General features: G+C 36.3%; 1 protein-coding gene across 3 annotated transcripts in view; it reads left to right on the top strand.

Annotated features, from left to right (window-relative positions):
* Positions 1-2816: 2816 nt before the first annotated feature.
* Positions 2817-12531, top strand: part of ZC2HC1A (zinc finger C2HC-type containing 1A) — a 56485-nt gene continuing 46770 nt past the window's right edge. For all 3 annotated transcript variants that reach the window (XM_012740024.2, XM_012740023.2, XM_076005204.1), the window contains exons 1-2: positions 2817-2909; positions 12118-12194. In XM_012740024.2, the coding sequence (XP_012595478.1) occupies positions 2894-2909; positions 12118-12194 (93 nt within the window). In that variant the 5' untranslated portion in view covers positions 2817-2893. The remainder of the gene's footprint in view (positions 2910-12117; positions 12195-12531) is intronic.

Below are 12531 nucleotides of genomic sequence, written 5' to 3'. Positions count from 1 at the left end.
CAACTCAGCCTTCCTCAATCTAGAACACTTTTAAGGGAAATAAATGTTTCTTTTTGATGAAAATTATCATTTTTTATGATTACCAAATGTATAAATTTATTTTTATATGTTAAATTGTGGCAGGTCATCCCTCTGGTAGACATGGAGGGGAAAAATGCCCAACATAGTAGAGTTGATAAACTAAGTTGTATTCTATCTGAGATTCAGAATCTCACTTAGCTGTGCTTGGCAAATGGTCTGAGTGAAAACCAAAGGTTTTCGCTGAAAAGGAACTTGAATTTTGTGCAAGATCCAACAAGAACTTGGAGCTTTGAAAGAAGACATATGTAGCTTGCTCAGCTTTTAGGAAGGGAATGATAGCTGAAGGGAACATAATGCAAAGTGGAAAGAATCATAAATATGATGTAATATGCCATGGGTTCCACATCTATTTTAGTTACTTACTGGTTTTGTAATCTCAACCAGGTCAAAAATATCTTTCAATTCTTTTCCTTTTTGTGTGATAAGGGGATGGGAAGATCTCTAATTCTTTTTGATTTATGAATATTTTTATCAGCTAAGAAGATTACTTTGCAGAAAAAAATAATTATGTACAGATAGGTATTTAAGAACATGAGAGAAGAAGTCGAACTTCATACATTTTAGTAACTGACTAGTGATGAAATAGACTTGAAGCAGAGAAATACAAAAAAAAAATTTGTATTTGTATTCAACAAATATTTCTTAAAGGAATGCACCAGAAAAATGGAATAGTCCAGAGAGTAAGTAAAACCAGAAGAGAGCACCAAGACCAAGGAAATTCTTAGGCCAAGCATATAGGAAGCAGAGGAAGGAACTTACAAAGGCAGATAGGAGATATCTTCTCTACCCAGGGATTAGTACCAGGGAAAACTACAGAGTCAGGTTAGCTGTAGCATAAAAGCGAAGACCAAGTATGTTCTAGAGGATTAAGATTCACAGTAGAAATGCCTATGCAATTATACATTAAACAACATGTCTGAACACTTAGGTGAGGCAAAGAAGGAGAGTGAGGAGCTCAATGAAATCATCATAGCCTTTTAGAATTAGACAGAAAAGAGTTTATATCTAAGCTTTACCATTCACTAACAGTATAAATATTAACAAGAAATTAATAATTTTTCTCCGAGACATCTGAAAATGAAAATTTTAATTCTGAAAAATAAAAATTACAGTATCTGCTTTCTAGAATTGTCTTGAAGATTAAACAAGTGAATATATGAAAAGGACCTAAAACATGCCTAACATGATTTATTCTTTATTGCTATTGTTATCATTATTATTGTAGATTTTCTGTCCAATAAGATGTGTATAAACAAACTCAGTATTTGTCCTGACTTCAGTTCAAGAACTTGTAATTTGTAAAGTAAATGACTGCCTTATTTTTGTATATTCTTCTATATGTGTTTTTTTTTCTCTTTAATGTTCTTTTAAAATCCTCCTCCCTACCACCAAATTCTAACTTTGTTTTAGCAGAAAGAAGGAAAAAAAGACCTTTTCATACTCAGTCCAGGATAGCTAAGTTGGCTGCCCAGGGTTTCAGATGAGCAGAAGTGTTAGCACAGAACCAGGAGCGGGGCAGAAGGAGGACATTCAGGCATGGTCGAAAGTGTTCTTTACGTTACTCCATACAAGACATGCACTCTACCGCATTCAAATGCACTTGGAGCACCTTCCCAGTTAAAGACTATGTCCTCCTCAAGTGTTCACTTTTTTAAACAATACCTTCATTTGAGTGGAGAGTAAGGATGAATATTGCTTTCTAAAAGTCACTGGTTTGGAAGATGAATCATTTTAACAGTAAAGTTAGATATGATGACCAAACTTTTCAATTAAAAAGATCAACGAGAAAATTAAGATTTGTTATGGGCAATACATTAATACTTATAAATTTTCAGTAGGCATACTCGAGTCAACAAACCACGCGGCTTGTTTATCACTGCTAAATCAAATTTTCAAAAAGAAATTTAGGTCTGGTGAAATGTGTTAGACTGTTAAGAAAAACTGTTAAAATAATTTGATTTAGTTTTGAAATTACCTTCACCCCCTAGGAGGTTTCGACTCCGTCAGGAACGGGCCTCATTCTGTTATGCGTAGGTTAGTTCTCCAGCTTAACACTCCCTGATCAAACATAGTTTTGAGGATACCTCATTCGTTATCAGGCCAGCAGACTATTTCAGTTTAAGGATGGTGAAGTATAGCTCTGGCCAGTGCAGGCCCACAGTAGCAAAAGGTGGAGGAAGGGCTAGGTTTCACTTCTAATTTTTGACACAAGCTTTCCCAGCAATCTCAGTTCCACAATCCCAGATAGAAAGTATGATTTCTCTAAGAAAAAGATGTCTTAACTGTGAAGCTGTGTGTGAAGTGGAAACTCAGGTAAAGCCGTGTGGCCAAACAGCAGAAAATGGAGTGGGTGCTGCACACAAGTGTGCACGACGTTTGTTTGGGTTGCTTGTTTGTTTAAGGAATCCGTTGAGAGGGATTGGTGAGGAGACAGACTTGCACTGACTGATCCAGGGACTGGTGATGGGGGAACCCGTAAGGCGCTGAGATACTGAGATAGGAGAATGAGGTGTGAGGGAAAACAAGGCTGGAGACGAACAAAGGCGCTGTTCGGTAGCAGACTGCAATTTGAAGCGGCTCAGGGATCCCGGGAGGACAAGCCCCAGAGCCGAGAGCCGGCAGGGACCGGCAGAGACCCCGGGAGGCAAGCCTCCGCCGCGGCCCCGCCCCCGGAGCCCCGCCCCAGCCCGGGCTCGGCCAATGGGAGCCCAGGATGTTAGCGGGTGGGAGGCGCGGCCGGGTAGCTACAGCCAGAGCTGGGCGGTGGCGGGCGCAGCCTGAGGAGTCTCGCTGAGCCCGAGGCGGTGGCGCAATGGACGGACTGGAAGGTGAGCGTTTGAAGGGATGCGGGTCGGGCGTCTAGAGCGGGCCCGGAGCAGCTGGGGAGTCCTGGACATCAGTACCAGGGAGGCAAGGGCAGGTCCGGAGCGGCGGACTCCGCCGCGCCTCCGGAGGCCCGGGCTGGCGGGAGCGGGGAGTCCCCGACGCGGTGGAGCGAATGACTCCCAGGCTGCCCCGCCTTAGACGGTCTTCAGCCGGGCTTGCCCACCCGAGCCTGAGCCTGCCTCTGGCACACGTCGGCAAGTCCCTTCCTACCATTTTCTGATCTTGCCTGACTACTGAGCCTCCTTTTGGTAATCTCAGTCTCCGGCCAGATTTTAATTCCCCTTGCAAACTGGACTCTCCATTAATGTCCACCGCCTCTCCAGCACCAGGCCAGCCTTTTCTGGGGCCCCGGGGTGTGTCTCCAACCTCAAGCTCCTGACACATTCCTTGGCCAATTTCCCTGGATAACCGTTTTTTACATTTCGACGGCATCTTTTATCAGAGGAATGCTAGAGCATCTCCTAAGGAAGTGTCACCGGCTAGCTTTAGAGCCCGTACAATAGATCGCCAGAAGGATTTAATGGCTTATTCACGACCGTTGTGTAAGGCAGAGCCAGCATTGGTTCCTTATCTTTGGGTTTATCCTTGTGCTGTAACCATGACTCCAGATTTTGCTTTGTTCCCAGTTCTTTCACTTTTTCTCTATTCTGTTTACTCGTTTTATCCTGTGTAATGACCGCATTCGCCTAAAAACAAAGGAAGAAAAAAGCCAACTAGCGTTGTCAACAACAGTTTCCAGGTTTTTTGATGAAGAACAAACCTTCAGAACTGATTAGCTCTTTTTTCCCCCTTCCTAATTTACGTGGATTCAGGTGGAATTAAGAATGAGCAGAGGCATTTAGCCCTGTCTAATGTTGCATACTAGAGAGTGAAATATTGTAGGTTGTGTTATGAAGTGAAAAGTGGTGGAGGTAACATTTTCAGCGTCCCAAGGTCACCCAAAAGCAAATGTAATAACTGAGGTGAGTTTATTTCACACTTTTGCTCCCTGTTAAAGCTTTCATAGTAAACACCTTGAGGATTATAAAGAATTTTGATAATTATGCATAGCTGCAGTATGCTTGGACCTGTGAAGTTCTTGTTCTTTGCTTACTTTATTAGGAAGATAATTCAAATTCCCATGAAATAAGAGATTGTAATGATAGTACAATTCCTTACTTTCAAGATACTTTTGTTTAGGGGACTTCTCAGGAGGCAACTTATTTTGTATTTTAATTATTTTAAAAATGTAGTATTATGGTCATAGTGGGTAGGTGCATTGTTTCTGAAATTCTCATAAGGTTATCATTATATATAATATGAATGAATATATATAAAGTGCTTTTGAGCAGTGTGCATATTATTATTTTATTCAACATTTGTTATTAAGGCAAAGATCTGATTTTTCACTTATGTATCCTAAGCAACTAACACAGTGTCTAACACAAAATACTCAATACATATTTGTTGTTAAATAAATACTTTGTCTATGATGGGCATCATTCTAGGCCCTGAGGATGCAGTAAAGGATCATAGCAGTCAAAGCGCCACACTCAATGAACCAGTATTTTAGTGGACCTTACATTTTAGCAGTGCTATGACATTACTATTGAAACCTTACTAAGAATGCTTTTAAAATATAGTGGAAACCTATTATAATACTCAGTTACATAGGTGGAGAAATACATGGATTCCATATGTATGGTCCTGTTTTATGCATGGACCCAGCTTTTGTTATAGCATGTTAAACAGTACTTGCTCTTTACTCTTTGGCTTTTTATTCCCTTACAAAATGAAATGCTATCATTAACGATAATGTGTTTAATTGTAATGAATTAGGCTGAAAAAACGAAGTTGCCCTTTTTGTAGGGCAAAACATTTGAATATTGGTAATTTCAACTTGTTCATCCGAATAAAGTAAAAGCTCTGAGAGTTTGCTATTAAACACAGTGTCTTTCTCCACACTCCTCCCACTTCCCCTAATAGATTACACTTCGTAAAGACCAAAACTTTGAATCTTAAGGTTACCGTTCATTGATTTATTTATTCATGCCTTCATTTAATAAACATTAATATAGTGACAAAATTTCTTACCTGTGTTGGAAGTTAAAGTCTAGTACTTTGAAAGTGTGTAATAAACATTATTTTTATATATTTAGTAAAAAAAATTCTTCAAAAGTTTGCTTAATGTGTTTGCTATTTGACATTAGATTGATGGTTCTAGTTGTAACCACTTACCAGACTTACCTTGGTTGTAAAACCAGAAAATATATGGATTTTTAAAAAATTCTATTGACAATATGTTACTCTTTCTTATAGCTTTTACATCATTTGCATATAGATCATATACAACTTGTATTATTTTTGGTCTTCTGGATCTTTTTTGCTTCCTGAATTCTCAAGGAATGTGCTATTAGGCCGAACACTATATTTTGAAATCAAATATAAGTTATTGCTCATGATTCTGTATTATCTATATCTGTGCACTTTTGAATTATGTGGGTAATTACAGTAAAGCCTTTAATTTCTTTTCATCTAAGGCTCATGCCCTACAGATCTATGTACAGGCAATAGAAGTATTTCTAGACTTGAGAAAGTTCCAATATCTTATCTTTTTCATCTGTGAAATGAAGAGGGAATAAAGTCTAAGCAGATTTTATCCTTATCTATAGTATTGTCATTCCCTTCTTAACACCCTGATAAATAGTTATAACAATTGTGGCAGGCCAGGCACTGTGGCTCACTTGTAATCCTAGCACTCTGGGAGGCCTAGGCAGGCGGATCGCTCCAGGTCAAGAGTTCGAAACCAGCCTGAGCAAGAGCGAGACCCCGTCTCTACTAAAAATAGAAAGAAAATTAATTGGACAACTAGAATATATAGAAAAAATTAGCCGAGCATGGTGGTGCATGCCTGTAGTCCCAGCTACTCGGAGGCTGAGGCAGAAGGATTGCTTGAGCCTAGGAGCTTGAGGTTGCTGTGAACTAGGCTGACACCACAGCACTCTGGCCTGGGCAACAGAGTGAGACTCTGTCTCAAAAAAAAACACAAAAAACCAAACCAAAAAAACAATTGTGGCAGAGATCAGCTCTCCATTCCTTTTAGACTGCTGAAATTATCAGACCTTAGTACTTCTCTCTAAAGTTTGTCTAGAAGTCTGATTGCTCTTCTGCTTTATTCTTCATCTAGTTGAAGACAGCCATCATGTCCCATCAAGGTTTCTGTTTTATTTTTCCCTAATGTCAACATGTACTAGTTTATGAATAATACTTCATCTTTTTTAACTTATCTAGCATTTATTGCTTTTCGGTACTAAGTTGGATGCCAGATATTTTAATAGCCAGTATATTGGAGAGGCCTGTATTCAAATCCTTCTTTAGTTTCCTTTTAGCTCTATGATTTAGGCAGTTTATTTAATCTGAACCTCAGTTTTCTCAGCTATAAAAAAATGGAGCTGTTAAATACTAAACTAACTGAACTGTATTAAGTATTAAATAATGTTACATATATAAAGCATCTAGCTAAGTGCCTAGTATATAGGAAACCCCCTCAGTACGTGCTTATTGGATTGATAAGGGAGCTTAAGAGTTGACCAATATAGGTAAAATATCGCATGCTTGGGAGGAGAGAAAGGACTTTACAGGTGGAAGAGCTTTATCAGCAGTGCCTTATACTGTTGAAAGGTCGAGCACGATGAGGATTTAAGAGGGGGCTTCTAATTGGACTAATGATAGATTAATGGTGATAAGTTACTTCCTTTTCTTGAGATCTTTACTCAATATCTCCTTACTAATGAAGCTTTCCCTGATTCCAGCCAGCCACTTCTCAAAGACTGTCCTCTCCCCTTCCTCTCTTTCTTGATTGTTCTTGGGATTCCTCTCCTTTCTTGATTGTGCTTATCACCACCAGACATTTTATACATTTGTTTTTATTCAGTTTTTCCCTATTAGAACAGTAAAAGCTCCGTAAGATCAGAGTCTTTGGTTTTTTTGATCCCTATATCTCTACCAAGAACAGTTTCTGTCTCACGCTAGGTACTCAACAAATACTTAACAACCAACGAATGGACCTGTTTTAATACAGTGATTGGCCTGATAAAGTTTGTGTGCAATTCAGATAGCAAGTGAATGAAAGATAGGAAGGGCCTAAGCAGAAAATGTAAGTCAGTGTTTTAAAAAATGTGCTATTTTAGGACATTGGTCCTAAATATCTCTTGAGGGTAGAAAGGATTTCTGATGAAATAAGTTTGGGGAAATAAAGGTAAACTAAACTGTCTTTTAAGACTGAGGAAGTTCTGCTTTACGAAGACCCATTTAACTTAGTTTTATATTGCATTTTCCACACATTTGACCATGGAGCAAGGGATTTGAGAGTGATTAGTAGTAGAAATGACAGGTCATGTTCAGTCTGGGTAGGAAGAGAAGTGCAGCCAGGAATGGAAATGCAAGTCATTCTGAGATAAAGATAGTGACTTAAAGGTAGAAGGTAGAAGTCTGTGGTTAGAAAAGGAACTTGAGTATTTTAAAAGTCCAGAGGTGGACTCTAAGATGTTTTGGCAGTAGTTTTGCTAAAGTAGAGTTCAGGTAACTAAAGTGCAGTGGTGGGTGAACGTTGTGTGTTGAGTAGGTTAATGTGAATGTTGAAAGGTTGAAGTCTCCCGGGATGAGCTAAAAAAGAAAAATCTTTTGAGATAGTGGATATTGTTGCACTGAAAGTAGATAGATTTTGGAAAGAATCTTGGGAAGAAAGTGGTATAACAGATGTGCTTCAAAAGAGAGGTTTCTTGAGCATTAAAGCTTAGATTCAGATTAGCTGTGATAGAATATAAGATTGACAGCAGTGAGGAGATAGACATTCTACAATGGAGGCCAAAAGTGTTAATTTCCAAGATTTCTTTTGAAAATATTCTCTCCTATTTCTTAAATATATACCTTTTAGAATGTCACAACTATTTTATATATTGTTTCACCTCACTTATATAGTTGTATTATATAAGGACATCATTTCAAGTCTTACTATTGTGCAGGCTTTGAAGTTGTGAAATACAGCAACTCAGTGTGGAATCGTGTGCTGGTTAAATTTTGTAAGGAGAGATTGGCTTCTTGAGAATTCTAGAATATTGAAGTACTTTATTGATTTGGTTCTGTCCATCAGTTTGAATGCTTCTTTCATCAGTGTTGGCTTTCTGCTACAATCTTCACTCATCTGAATATCATATCTCTACTGTAATTTTATAAGCTGCAAGATTTGCTAGTTTTTGCCACTTGGGTGAGGTTAGTGGAGTTTGCCTGCATGCCTGGGAAAGTAGTGTTTTTATTTCTATAGGTTGTGAATCCTCTCAAATTTTAAGGTAGATTGAGCAGATATTATCTTCACTTAACAGATATTAGCCTGAGTGTGCCAATATGATTGGTCATACATTTACTTCTAATTCATGTAGTGAAGACTTTTCCAACAAGAAAAGAGATGTCATGTCCTTTGCTGTAGGTCCTCTATGTAGACAACTGGAAATAATTTCCTCAACATAATCCATACTACGTGAAACATTCAATCTATCACCTGCAATTAATTTAATCATTCTTATATATGAACATCAAAAAAAATTTTTAACACCAGAAAGAAAAGTATCTTGTCATCCGCGTATTTTTCTTGCTAATATGGTCTTAAGGTAGATTTTGGTGAATTATAATACATTATAGATAAAAGGGAACCACTTGTGTCATTTAATCTAACTTCCTTATTTTATAGGAGCAGAATCTGAACTTTAGGTTAAATATTTCGCCCAGGGACTCATGGTTCTCAGTGATAGGGCTAGGACTTGAGCTTAGATAGTATAAGACAAATTCCAGTGCTGCTTCTACTACACTGTCATGTCTTTTAATGAATACCATTAGAATAAAGTGTAGCTTTTGACTCTAAGGCCTAAACTATTTATCATGACCTGGGTAGAAGTTCCCATTAATAAGGTTTTTCAGAATCATTTTATTAATAACATTTGATTTATCCAGGCACATGATGATTATATTGCTTTTAATCAAGTAAAAGTTATAGCTACCTCATCATTATTTAGTTAATTGTGCATGGGAGGTCAGAATACCTCAATTTACTGATCCAGTGACTCTTAATATAAATATCATATGTATAAAATAATTAACAATTCACATAATACATACAGTCTATATAACTAAGTGATCTTATCCATAAACCATTATACCTTCTATTATCTGGTGATAAACAAAACAAGATTTTTTTTTATTTCATATGCCTCAGATCATCTCAGGAAGTCGTTTAACCCATCACCAATGATAGTTCTTCATGCCTGGGAGATTAGTAAGGTAAATTTGGTTTTTAAAGTTTAGTAATTTACAATAGAGATAGTGCATACATTAAGATGATATGACAAATTGATTTCCTTGAAATAATTACAAAAAACCTATATTTCCAACAATATCAACTTGGTTATCCTTAAATCCTGACTTTTCTATATTTATCCTGGTCTTTTTGGCTTTGGTAACTAAGTCTTGTTCTCATTTTAATTGATAATTTTGCTTATTTCAAAATGAAATGAGACATTTTCACAAGAACTGATGACTTACCTATGAAACTGAGAGAAAACATTAAAATGTTAAGTTTTACAATTGACTTATAGAAATTATTTTAAATTCTTTTTTTTAAATTTTAGCATATTATGGGGGTACAAGTGTTAAGGTTACTTATATTGCCCATGCCCCTCTTCCCCCTCAGTTGTTACCTTGCTACTGAGTAGAAGTTCCTTCAGTAGGTCGTGCCATCGCAATGCATGCCCATGCCGTATTTTGTGAATTATAGGACGGTGTTCTATGACCAGCTCATATAAGAGGAAATTATAAGTTTATATGTATATATCTCATATACTTTATTTACTTTGGGTGAATAAATTCTATTTTAAAAAACTTATATTGAGATAATTACTTTTAAGTGCATTCTCTTTAATGGTAATTTATCTTGTTTTATACCTCCTAGTGATAATAATTTTCCTTTAAAGACATTTTAAACATGTTTGATAATTTGTGGGAATTAATTCCAAGAATTGAATTTTATTGTATTGTAATATTCTGGTTGCTGTTAAGTTTTAATTTTTTGTATAAAAATAGGAGATGATTTGGTTCTTAGATACAGTGAATAAATAAATCATATAGATTGTTAGCTTTATGAGAGTAATGATGATTGTGTTATTCCACCCTTCTGTTACTATTACTTGGTACAATGCTTGGCAAGTAGTAAGTGCTCAAGTAGGCACTCAGATTATTTCCATGTGTTAAATTGATTTTTCTCAATAGTTAATTTTTATAAGATTTTGCTTTGCCATCTATTTAACATATAGATAATGAAATATACTTTTAATTAATAAAATATGGTACATTTTAATATTTTATGTTCGTGAATTTTTAAATCATTGTTTGGTAGTTAAAAGAATATGTGGAAACTGTAAGCAAGCTTAGTAGGCTATTTAATAGCATGAGGTCTCACTCTATCATGTTGAAGACATTCTTAATGAACCTCGTGGATCCCACATAGCAACTGTGTCAACTTTCTGGATCATTAGCAAAGTTAAATGATCCCGATAAATGATATTGCCCTCTCTAAATTGTTTAGGTTCTGGACTAACCAGGCACATTTTTGCTTTTGTAGTGTCCACTACTTCACTTAAGCCACTATGGAACATTACCTTCTGAGATGACAAGTAGTCAGCATCTACCAGTAAACTAGGGCAATAGAGTACTAGGAGAATGAGAGAACAAAAACAGTTCTTCTCTTACTGTATTTGAATATATTCTAGCCAGTGTCTATTTTGGTTCACCTGATTAGTTTTCTTTGAACTCACTAAATGCCTTGAAATAGATTATGTGGAGTCATAGTATACTTTTTATGAGTTTGTTTATGTTACTTCTGAAGGGAAATGCTTTTCTACTTTCATATGATAAAATAATTTTAACAATCTATAAAATAATTCAGAAAATATGGGAAAGATATTTTTTTTAGAACATAAGTATGAAAATAAATGTAGGTTTGGTATTTAGCTAGAAAATAAAATGACAAATTGGCTCAGTTTTAGAATCCCAAAGAATTTAGTTATTTTTTTCTTAAAAAATTATTTTATTACTAACATTTGTTAAATCCAAGTACATGATGGTTATAATTTTAATCGAGTGAATGTTGTAGCCATCTCTTCATTAATTAATTAGTTAATTAATTGTGCTTGTCAGAATATCTCAATTTACTGGACCAATGATTCTTAATGTAAGTTTTATATGTATAAAATAATGAACAGTTCACACAATACTTGCAGTTTGCATTACTAGGAGATCTTATCCATAAAGCATTATCCCTTTTATCTGGTGATAAACAGACTGTCCTTTTTATTCTAGACTCCTCAGATCATCTCAGGATGCCACTTGACCCATTAACAATGGTATTTCTTTATGCCTTGAAGATTAATAAGATAAATTTGGTTTTTAAGTTTAGTAATTTAGAGTAGCGATAGCCTGCAAGAGGATATGACAAATTGATTTGGTTAAAATAGTTACAGGAAAACTAAGTATTTCCAGCAGTATCAACTCGATTATCTTGTGGGTTTTCTTTGTTTTGTTTTGTTTGTTTGCTTTTTGGAGACAGGGTCTTACTTTGTTGCTCAGGCTGAGGTACAGTGGCCCAGTCCTAGCTCATTGTAACCCTAAATTCCTGGGCTCCAGTGGTCTTACTGCCTCAGCCTCCCAAGTAACTGGGACTACAAACGTGTGCCACCATGTGTGGCTAATTCTTTAAAAATTTTTATTGGGGGGGTGGGTCTCGCCATATTTCCCACGCTGATCTGGAACTTCTGGCCTCCAGTGATCCTCTGGCCTTGCCTCCCAATGTGCTGGGATTACAAGTGTGAGCCATCATGACCAGCCCAACTTGGTTATCCTTAAATCATGACTCTTCTGTATTTATCCTGTTTTTTTTTTCCCCACCACTTTTTGACTTTGATAACTCTAAGTTTTGTGCCCATTTTAATGATAATTTTACTTCAAAAGGAAATGACATTTTCCACAAAAATTGACAATTTACCTATGAAACTATGAGAAAATGTTAACATTTGAAGTTTCATGATTTGAACTACAGAAATTATTTTAAATTCTTTTCTGTTTTAGAAAATGGAAGTATTGTCCAAGTTGGAGAATTGTTACCTTGCAAAATTTGTGGAAGAACATTCTTTCCAGTAGCATTGGTGAGTAGACTGATTTTGTACCTTTTCTCTTTGCAGTTTAAGGCATCTGTGATTTTTCAATACTTTAGGACAACTCTCGTGGGAAGAGCTTATGTGGAAATATTTGAAGAGTTATTGGGTCGTGTTCTTTGTTCTAGAGTCGTGGTTCCAACTATGTGGAACCAAGAATGTTCAACTCATTCTTCCAGAGTTCTCTTTCCTTTAGAGTTTGATTGGACTTCAGAACTCCTCTATTAAATTGTTAAATTATTCCTAGTTTTGTGGGACTATTACCAACCACAAACAAAAACACAAAAACAAAATAAAATACCTCTAGAAATAAGTATTAATGTATTTA

Source organism: Microcebus murinus, chromosome 7 (genome assembly GCF_040939455.1).
Source record: "Microcebus murinus isolate Inina chromosome 7, M.murinus_Inina_mat1.0, whole genome shotgun sequence".
NCBI classification, from domain to species: domain Eukaryota; kingdom Metazoa; phylum Chordata; class Mammalia; order Primates; family Cheirogaleidae; genus Microcebus; species Microcebus murinus.
This window is presented reverse-complemented; position numbering and strand designations above follow the sequence as displayed.